General features: G+C 41.6%; 2 protein-coding genes across 2 annotated transcripts in view; one reads left to right on the top strand and one right to left on the bottom strand.

Annotated features, from left to right (window-relative positions):
* The window catches only part of apc2 (APC regulator of WNT signaling pathway 2), a 31,625-nt gene that overhangs the window by 5,392 nt on the left and 16,106 nt on the right, over positions 1 to 10,127 (top strand). The window contains exons 2-6 of the mRNA XM_005734960.1: positions 2,644 to 2,734; positions 4,144 to 4,498; positions 4,912 to 5,020; positions 5,163 to 5,276; positions 6,122 to 6,196. Of these exons, the coding sequence (XP_005735017.1) occupies positions 2,644 to 2,734; positions 4,144 to 4,498; positions 4,912 to 5,020; positions 5,163 to 5,276; positions 6,122 to 6,196 (744 nt within the window). The remainder of the gene's footprint in view (positions 1 to 2,643; positions 2,735 to 4,143; positions 4,499 to 4,911; positions 5,021 to 5,162; positions 5,277 to 6,121; positions 6,197 to 10,127) is intronic.
* On the bottom strand, positions 6,275 to 9,120 carry LOC102216032 (tripartite motif-containing protein 14-like). Its single transcript, XM_005734959.1, has 4 exons — positions 8,248 to 9,120; positions 7,844 to 8,000; positions 7,708 to 7,745; positions 6,275 to 7,374 (listed from the first exon to the last, which is right to left on the bottom strand). The coding sequence occupies exons 1-4, from the start codon at positions 8,969 to 8,971 to the stop codon at positions 6,815 to 6,817; spliced, it is 1,479 nt and encodes a 492-aa protein (XP_005735016.1). The 5' UTR covers positions 8,972 to 9,120; the 3' UTR covers positions 6,275 to 6,814.

The raw sequence follows: 10,127 nt of genomic DNA, 5'->3' as shown, positions 1-10,127 counted from the left end.
CATGCGGCTAAACATGTCACTACAGAGTCCCACATTGTTTTGGCAAAGTTGCACACCGAAACAGAATAAAAAAATCTGACATGTCAGTAACCAGCTGGGCTGAACATAAAATGTCCATAACATGGTTCCAGGGTCACGTGTACTCTTCTTAAGCTTGTTGATTTCATATTAAGATTATTTTAGGATTATTTGTTCAAACTGCTAATCCTGATGTTAAAAAAAATAAACCTTTAAATTCAGATTCTCTTTCATATTTTTGAATTTTATAGCCCGTAATCAGACATCTTAATCAAATCAGCTATTTCTACATCAGAATAATGAATAAATTCACACTGAGAGCGAGAAGACTGTGAATCAGGCCAAGACTCAAAGGCTGCTGGATGTAAATCCCATCAGCTGCAGGCACACAGACACACATGTTCATGTACACATGTACGCACTGACTCACGTGTCCAGATGCTGAGAGCAGCTAGATTATGAGGCAGAGATCAGCAGGTTTTAGTCAGAACCAGGACAGAGAACGGAGAGAGCAGACATACACACAGAGTTCACTGCTGCACCAAGTTCACCTGTACCAGGTGAGTCGACTGATAAAAACACCTTTAATATCCAAACTGATAGATTACAACTAGCTGATGAGAAGGAAGGACTGCTTTTTATTCTGCTTTTTATCTCTATCAGTGATGAGGTGACGTTTTGTCTGCTGCTTTTAGGGATTATTATCTTTTTATGTTTATTAATCTCATCAGTCAGGATAAAAATGGAGATAAATCAAACAATCATTTTGTCTGGTTAGTTTGAAAAAAATCACTAACAGTCATCAGATATTTCTGTGTGTCATGTAGCAACTAATGTTTATACTGCAGTCATTTTAATATATTCAGTTTAATACCTGTAAGTAGTAACTTCATGGTGGTTTAACCACAGATCTCATGAGATTCAATAGCTGAGTTTTATTTATTTTGGTGGGAAACCAAGTCTTTGTCAACTGCAGAAAAAAACCAGAGCTTTCACTGAGACTAATCGCTCCTGCTTGTACACGGAGGATAATCTTTCTAAACTGTAAGAGAAAATGTTTTTTAATACCACAAAAATCCCTGCACTGCTCGCACTGTGCGGATTTCATTCATTTGTCTCTGCGTTCCTGGAATATGCAAAAACAACGTCCATGTAAGTGGGATTTGCTGGATTTTGAATATAAGCTTTAATTCATACAGAGAAACACAGAAGACATGTTTCTCTGTGTGCACAGCTCAATCTATATGAATACCAAAATGACACAAATACGTTTAAAATACAAGTTTGTAATGAAAGTGTGTTTTAATGTATACTTCAACAACAAAAACACAAAAGAGGGTTAGTCAGTTCTTTCAGTTTCCAGAAGTAGGTCACAGAATAAAGTGGGAATAAAACCGGACTTTAAAAATGAGGGAAAATGACTTCTCCGTGATGTTTGAAGCTTCTTTGTTGTTATCAAGTCCGCTTTAAATCAAATATACCTTACAGGCTACAAGACCAACAATAATACGGCTCACAGAAGGACCCCAAAAGGCTTATGTTATTATATATAAGACACTTTACTGCTTAATTGAGGATATTTGTTTTAAATTTTGATAAAATAGAGACAGTATAATGTCCTCGTAAGTGGATATCAGGCCCTTGTAGAGCAAAATTTCCACATATGTGGACGCCAGGTCCTAGGAGGTTAAATGGGCAATTTCACTATGGAAGTTTTATATTGACCTTAAATACAAATCCAGCATAGGAATTATTACATCTAACACTCATTTAAAAACACTCACCACTCAATGTTACAATTAATCACTTTACTGTAGCGAGTGTATTTTTTTAGTAGATGAGACCAAGAAGAACGAGATCAGGAGGGAAGTGTTTGCGAAGCTGAGGAGAGGAAACTAAGTATAATAAAAAGCAAGACGTTTATTTAGGCTGATGAACAAATAGCCAAACAAGGCGAGACAAAACAAAGAACTAAACTAAAACCTAAACTGGAAAAATAAAACTAACCATGAAAATGAGGACAAGAGACAACATGAAACTGAACAGGAACATCCAAAAACATGACTGTGAAATAATCCAAACACAAGTACGACAGCAGAAAACAAGACTCTGTGAGCATGACTTGACATGAAGACAACAGACAACCTGACATGAAGAGAAGGAGACAGAGGACTTAAATACACACAAGGGTTTATAATGAGGGAAGTGGAAACACCTGGGGAGACACAGCTGGAGCTAATCTGACATAACAAGACAAAGGAAGCAAAGCAGAATACACAGACTTTCAAAGTAAAACAGGAAACACACAAACACAGGGGCAAGGATGACAAGGAAGACAAGAGAACAGAGACCTGAAACGTGGGACAGGAAGGCACAGAGTAGAAACACCGAACACAGGGGAGGCACAGAAACACAACCTAAAGACTAGAAATCAAGAAATACTAGTTAGAAATACAAAAAGGAAACCAAAACACTAGCAGAGATAAACCACGATGAAATCAAAGATGAATGATAACACAAAACACTGGGTCTCAGACCCAGCCCCTGACAAGGAAGTGACCTTTTGACCTGGAAATGTCTTTTGTGGAGTTTCACCTGGATACATTCATGTTGTTTTCTTCTTAGGAGGTGCTGAAACAACTGCAGAGTAAGCTGGAACAGGAGGCAGGGACCCTGGCATCGTCTGGAAGGAGCGACGTGCTGCACCAGCTTAAAGGTCGAAATCTGGCTTGACTTTTTTGTAATTTGAGGATTGTTTCTGCCTGAGGACCATTTTCTAGGAACCATTTAAGGAACTTGGGATGTTCACCCCCAGAAAGTTCCCCTCATACTCAACAACATTACGATTTGAGAACCAGGTTCAGATTTGCTCGTCTCTTTTTTCTGGATTTAGAAAAAATGGTTTATGTTGACAATAATTTGCTTTAAAATCACAGTGAGAGAAGGTTACAACTGTCTGTTTAGTCACTGTACATCTGGAGACTACATTTCCCCCTTAATTGTTGTAATTTTCCTTCTAATTTCTGTCCCGGTTGCACCTACCTGACTCTGCTGGTGTGTGAAGCTGAGAGCTCAGAGCCTCCAGTGAGACTAATCATCACTTACAGAGAAAGCAGATTGACTCATTCAGCTAATCTGATTGGCTCCAGCAAGCCAGGCCTCATTCAGTTAAATAGCCAGTTATTGTCAATTACTTTGTCTGGACAGGAATTTGTTCATTTCCAGCTGACAGATGTGTTTATAGACTTCAGCTGTCTGTCAACTCAGCTACACAACTGAAATTAAATCAGTCTAATTAATAAACATAAAACCAACAGTTTAGCTGCATTAACGCTGAATTTAGACAACTTTACTTCAAATGTAACCATACAAACTTAAAAGTGGTGGTCCAGTTAAAAAATAGAGTGTTTTAGTGTTATTTATGGTACTGGTAACCAGTGAAAGCCAGCCGGGGACAGACAGATGACAGATTTTATGACAGAGCATTTAAATAAAAATAGATTGTTGCTAATGACAGAATATTTTTGTTTACACGTTTTATGAGTCACACAAATTTAGCATTTAAACACCAAAACATCCAAAGAAAAAACAGATTTGCTGTTAAAGTCTGAAAAAAGTGGAGACGTTTGTTGTTGTTTTTCCTTAAATATAATTTTAGATCACAATAAGCAAAATGAAGACAAGCCTATCACCTGCATAGAAATGACCAGATGTAAATGGCCTGTATTTATATAGCGCTTTACTAGTCCCTAAGGACCCCAAAGCGCTTTACACATCCACCCATCCACACACTGGTGATGGCAGCTACATTGTAGCCACAGCTGCCCTGAGCCTCGCCTCTGTCAGTGCGGACACTTAATGTATTAAACACAGTATAAGTCCTTTAACAAAATAATTTTATGCAGAAATATTGCAAAAAATGTGAGTATAAATATGCTGAAGAGTATTATTGACGAATAAAAGATAGTGACTGTAATTCTAAAATCAAACGCTGAATATCCCGGGGCTGCTGTTACATCATAGGCAGAAATTCCAATTTGAAATAAACCAGATTTAAAAGTAGAGCCTGAGTTGTTGATCTGATGGCTCTTGACCCTCCTTCACCTCCTCCTCCTCCTCCCTCAGAACTCCACATGGACCTCACCAATTACTACGAACTCAAACATCAACCTCATAACCTGAGGCTGCTGACAGGCAGCCTAGGAGGGGCGGGGCCAGGTGTTGGCGGAGGTGCAGAACTAGATGATCACCTAGCTCTGGCCCCGTCCTCGTGCTCCTCCTCCTCCTCGATGGCCGCAGTAAGCAGGGGTAGGAGTCCTCACCGATCGGCATCCTGTCAAAGCACAGTGTCTGCCGGGAAGACTGCCGCTGTCATCCTGCCGCATCACTTCCTGGATGGAGCCCCGCCCAAAATAGCTATGATCACTGGAGCAGACGGACGAGTGATTGACCATCACCTGGACGAGCTGTGCAAGGAGAGGTAAGCTGATTTACATAAATATTAACTGAAGCACCTCAGGGTGGGAGGTCACATGGGACTGGTACAGTCAAGTTCACCCAGAGCCTTCATCTGAGTTTACAGATGACACAACGTGTGAGAGAGCTGATTAATCAGCAATTTTTTAAGATTTTAAATAGTGAAATGTATAATAACACAATATAAGTAGTGTTTAATTGTGAAATGTCCAAAAAAAAACTTTTTCTAAAAGGAAATTAGACCTGCAGGCTAATGTAACTTGTTCCATGGTAGTTAAGATGAAGAGCTTTTCATCTGATGTAGCCACCAAACGAATGGCAATAAGCTCCGCCTTACTTGATGCTAATCAGGTTTTAGCCTGTCAGTGTTATGATGCATGGTTATAATATAATAATAACGGTTACAACTATCTACAGGGACCTCCTGCTGGGGGAAATTGACCGAGAAGAGAGGGAGCGCTGCTGGTTCTTCAGCCAGCTTGAGGAGCTGTCACAGAAACTGGCCCAGCTGCCACGCATTGACACGGTGAGAGTTCATTGATATAATAAAGGATATAACCACAGAAATGCAAGCTTTGGGTGTTTTTACTCATACATGGACTTGTTATTTTGTCCAGTAATCAGAGAAACCTTTGACCTCTGACCTCGGTGTGTTTCTGCTGCTACAGTTTTCACTACAGATAGACATGATCCGGCAGAAGCTGGAGTTCGATGCTCAGAAGATCCGGTCTGTGATGGAGGAACGCTTCGGCACCAGTGATGAGGTGGTTCACAGGACGCAGGTGAGTTTGATCAACTCAGTTTCCTTAATAACAACTGACAGAAGCCAAACACTGGACATTGACATTTCCATAGATTTATGAAGTTTGGCCACCGCTGTAGGTCATGTTTGGATAAACTGTTACCAGCTAGTGCTGTCTGACTAATAAAGATGTTTGAGAAATTCTGGTGGTTACTTAGGACTGACTGGCAGGTGTGTGTTTGTGTGATGAACCTACACGTTTGGGCCAAACATCTTTATTAGTATAATTAACCTCACAGTGTGTCCGATTATCTGTCACATAACTGCACTGAAATGTGTCATCAACAGTACGAATACGGCAAACAGGTCAACTTCAGTAACTGCCAGCAAGTGGATGTGAGGCCTAGTAGGCAGTCAGCTGCTTTCCACCTGTGTTAGCGTCCACATCACAAAGAGTTCACATGTGTAATGAAGCAAAGTCAAAGCCTCCATGAATTTAAACAGCTGCTGTGAACAGCTATATTATAGTAGGCAAATCTCTCAGAAACCCCATGTCAAATGTAACTCTTGATGAGCCATGCGATAGCCAACGTTGTTACTTTCTTTTTTAACCCTGGATATCACAGTAATATAACTGAAGTGAATTATCATGAGAACCCTAATCCACACAGAGGGTTCGTCGTGGGAACAAAATGGCCGTGAATAAAGTGCAAATCCACAGCTTGAGTCATCAGTCCCGGTATTCATGATGACATGTCAGAATAATTCGATTATAAACTACAGCGACTAGAGATTTCTGCCAATGAGATGTGTCAGCGACAACTGCTGGTGGAAAAAACACATCTGGATGCATCTGAAATGTGTGTGTCTGTGTGTGTGTTGCAGAAGCGTGTTGCTCGTCTAGAGCAGCTGGAGAAAGAGCTGCAGGAGGCCCGAGGGAGTCAGGAGAGCCAGCTGCAGGTCAGATATACTGTACACTCTAACACACACACAGCAGTGTGTGAATCCACAGGATATTTGTACATTAAATGTGTTAGTGATGAATTCTGTAGACGCTTTAATTGGATGCAGAGATGTCACATGGCGACTATAAGAGCTGTGATTGGTCAGCTGAGGCTTCTGGTGTCTGATGCTGGTGGATTTGTTTTCTTGTGGGTGACCAACAGCAGAAATGTGTAAAAATCTGTTGCTAGAAAAAAGCAGGAAAGGTTAGTATTCATGATTGCTGTGATCCAGTGTTGTGATATCAGCATGAATTCAGACAGAATAAGGAAGTCGTGTTTATATCGATGTAGTTTGATGTTTCATCACATAACGTGTTATTTGCAAAGCTGTGGGTATAGTTTTTGCATCTCTGCTCTCACTGCATTATCCAACTTCTGAAACCCCGCCCCCAAATCTACCTCTGAAGCCCCGCCCCATGGTCCCACTCCCCTGAAAATTTGCCCTCAGAAGTTCTCCTACAGCATGGAGGTAGACTGCATCGCTCCAACAATGAGTGACACTGATGAATAACTCCACATGATGCTCTCAGCCATGAGAAAAGTCTCATTTGGGTATCCTGGGGTCGTCCTGTTGTCACTTTAGTGCATGTTCCCACTCCAACTCCACGTGACAGAGAGACACTGAGCCGTTGTATGCCCACACCCAGAACCCCGGGTACAGTGGCTCAGTAAAGGCGCAGCTGAAAGTGTGGAGGTGGACCATCATGTCCTGAGAGACGCAGTAGAAGGACAGAGCGCCTGCAGGCCAGTTTAGATAGATACCAATTCTGTGGGTGAAGTTCTCGGGTGAGAGCGACTTTAACCTCTTTCTGTTGTGACACGGAGTGTAGCTTCCCTCTGCGCACTCCACAGTCCAGGAACGCTCGTTGTGTCCCAGCAGGCAGTTCACCGTGTCTCCATCTCTAGAGATGTTGTTGTAGGTGACACCGATGTCAGCACCACCTCTCCACTCCACCTCCCAGTACACCTTGTCGAGCAGTCCCTCCCTGCACAGGACCTGAGGACAGAACTCAAACCGCTCCGGATGCTCCGAGTATTGATGGTCTGACCAGACACGAGTTGCCTTCCTGTTACTGTCAGTTAGAAGGATCTCAGAGTTGGCAGTGTTGGGGTCAAGGGTCAGGTAGTGGGCAACTGAAGGTGAAACAGGAGAAGCTGATTAGCCCGGGACTGAGCTTGGGACATGACCACCTCATGAACAGCCATTCTCAGAATGAGTGATTACATTTAATGGTCTTTACTTTAAAAAGTGTTTTTTCTTGAAGGAAATTAGAGTCAGTACTTAATGATTGTAGGCTGCGATACCACCCTGTCAAATATCCCAAAATCTCACAGCTAGATTGGAACTATTATTCAGGGAGAACATTACCAGGAGATTGTGTAGAAAAATTAAGGTATTGGAAATCAAAGGGTTTTAAAGTGGCCTTTAAAGACACAGAGACATTAAAGAAGCAGAGGTACAATTACAGTTTTTCAGTGCCCACAGGTGTCCTCCTGGCAACTCCCTAAAAGACCAGAAACAGTCACAGCATAAAAAACATGTAACATCTGATCAGCGTTGCAATTACATCTATTTGGAGATCGAATGCTTGGTTTGGCTCACTTGAGGTCTGCTTTGTCGGTGTTTCCCACAGCGATCAAAGTGAGCCTAGACATCAAAGGACACTGAACTGTTTCTGAAGGTTCATCTTCTTCCTCTTCCTCTCCTGACGGCGCTGACGAGTCATGTCCCCCCTTCCCGTTCTCACCTAACTGATCAACTGAAGAAAATAAATGAATAGAAAAATAATCAAATGAAGATTTCGATCCATCTGTTTGATCTAATTGTTTAAACAACTTCAGCAGATTTGATTCATTTGAAGCTGAATGAAGAAAAATTTTTTTAATTTACCTTCAATTTTCATTAGACGCACAAACACACATATGAATATGACAAAATAATAAAAACCAGAAGCTGTGGTAGAGTTTGACTGTAAACATGTGTGGGTTTTTTAAAGCAGGACGCACCTTTCTCTGATGCATGCATCGCCTCCTGGCTCTGTTGTGTTTCAGAGGAAGCCTTCCTCCTCTCAGTTACCTCCTGGGAAACATTTGCATCCCGCTTGCTGTCGCCTGAGTCGTTCAGCCTCTCCGTCGTATTGTTATTAGTTTCCTCGGTGCTAATTGAGTTTTTGTTCATAAATCCATTATCCGTTTGTTCCTCTGCCTTTACTGGGAGTGTCTTCCTAACTTCCTGACGATCGTTTGTTTTGGGGGTAATCTTTGAAAGATTACCTCTCTTGAACAGATTCAGGAGGGACTCGTCACTTCTTTCAGCTTTAGTGGCTTTTATCTTGACAGCGTTGGAGGAATCTAGCTTTGCAGCACCATCTTTGTCTTCATGCTCCTTTGAAAGGCCGATTCTGAAGATGCTGGAGATGTCTTCTTTCAAATGATTCAAGTCCTCTTTGAGCAGAGTCAGAGTGCTGGTCGGCTTTTCTGGTGGCTGTGTTGTTTTAGGATTTGTGTCTTTGTCCTTGAACACTTTCCACAGTCCTTCCTTGAACTGGCTCAAGTCCTCTTTGAAAAGAGTGAGCGGGCTGACCGACCTTTTCTCCGTCTGACTCGTCTTGAGTAAATCTCTCGCCTGATCATCTTTACCGTTACAGTCCTCCAGGTGAAGTTTGTCGTCCTCGTGTATGTCAGTCTCTGTCTCATCCTGTTGCTCTGAAGGTTTTTCACTGTGGCTCATTTTGTTGTTCTGTGAAACTCTTTAATCCTTGTGACGTGTTCACAGCAATCTTTAAGATATTGATATTTAGGCTGTGGGGATCACCTGTACGAACAGATATGTGTGGAAATGATACATGTGATTTCTGACTGTAGCACTGCTAATAAAAGGATTTTAAGGAGACAGCTGGGCTCTTCAAGTGTCTGACCAGGATGCCATCTGGATGCCTGCAAAGGGAGATTTTCCAGGTCAAAGTAAGGATTCTAAATCCCTTCTGGTCTGGTGAAAGGGGAACCCGGGGTAGTTTGCTCAGACTACTTCCTCTCTAACCCAATTCTAGCTAAACAATGACAAATAACAAAATACATGTTCTCTAAAAATGTTTCAGGAACTAAAATGTTTCTTCTGGACAGAAAGAAAGTAAGTGGTAATTTTCTCCTGAGCTCTGAATGACAGATATTAATATTCGGTCTGCTACATTTAAAAATACGACCATTTCCTGTCTAAACAGCTGATTCGGTCCTTTTAAAGAAATACTTGAATCATATGATTTTCTGAAGCCAGATTTCACAGAAACAGAAAGCGCGTTCATACGTAGTTGGTAAATCTCAGGTCATGTTTAGGCTTGTTAGGTCCAATAATCTACTCTTAACAACAGCGTCTCATTGAAATACTCACATCTGCTTCACGTTTCTTCTTTTTTCATTTGCGAACCACGAAAAGATTTGAAAACAAAACACCAAGGCCTCACACACACACACAGACACACACTCTGTCTCTGCTGTAAATCTGTGTCTCCCTCTGGTTTTCTTGCATTTCTGAACTGGTTTCTGGTTCAACCAGTTTGTCTCCATGTTTTCACCTTACTGCAGAGCAGACGATTGGTTGGCTGTGGGGAGTGCTTCCACTTTGCTTCTGCTGTGACGAAATATGAAGTCAAGTTCAGTTGCATGGCTGTAGTCACATGGTCCGGTGCCCTGAAGCAGAAACTACATGTTGGACTACCACTGACCATCAATGTACACAGCAGTCCAGTCCAGTAACATGGCCTGAAATTTAAAATATTATTATTATTATTATTATTATTTTACCTGCACAACTGGTCGGCATTCTTATGCACAACAAATGTTTGACAGCAGACCATTGGGTGCAATACAAAAAGCAATAACAATGTTTC

Source organism: Pundamilia nyererei, unplaced genomic scaffold, assembly GCF_000239375.1.
Source record: "Pundamilia nyererei isolate P.nyererei 1_Seehausen unplaced genomic scaffold, PunNye1.0 scaffold00061, whole genome shotgun sequence".
Taxonomy (NCBI): Eukaryota; Metazoa; Chordata; class Actinopteri; order Cichliformes; family Cichlidae; genus Pundamilia; species Pundamilia nyererei.
This window is presented reverse-complemented; position numbering and strand designations above follow the sequence as displayed.

What these genes read in the sequence shown, in the direction of transcription:
- LOC102216032 (XM_005734959.1), bottom strand. Translation starts at nt 8,971, where the DNA reads ATGAGCCACAGTGAAAAACCTTCAGAGCAACAGGATGAGACAGAGACT. An exon ending in ACCGACAAAGCAGACCTCAA is followed by an intron (nt 7,746 to 7,843) that starts GTGAGCCAAACC and finishes CTGGTCTTTTAG; the next exon opens with GGAGTTGCCAGGAGGACACC. An exon ending in CCTGTGGGCACTGAAAAACT is followed by an intron (nt 7,375 to 7,707) that starts GTAATTGTACCT and finishes TTTCACCTTCAG; the next exon opens with TTGCCCACTACCTGACCCTT.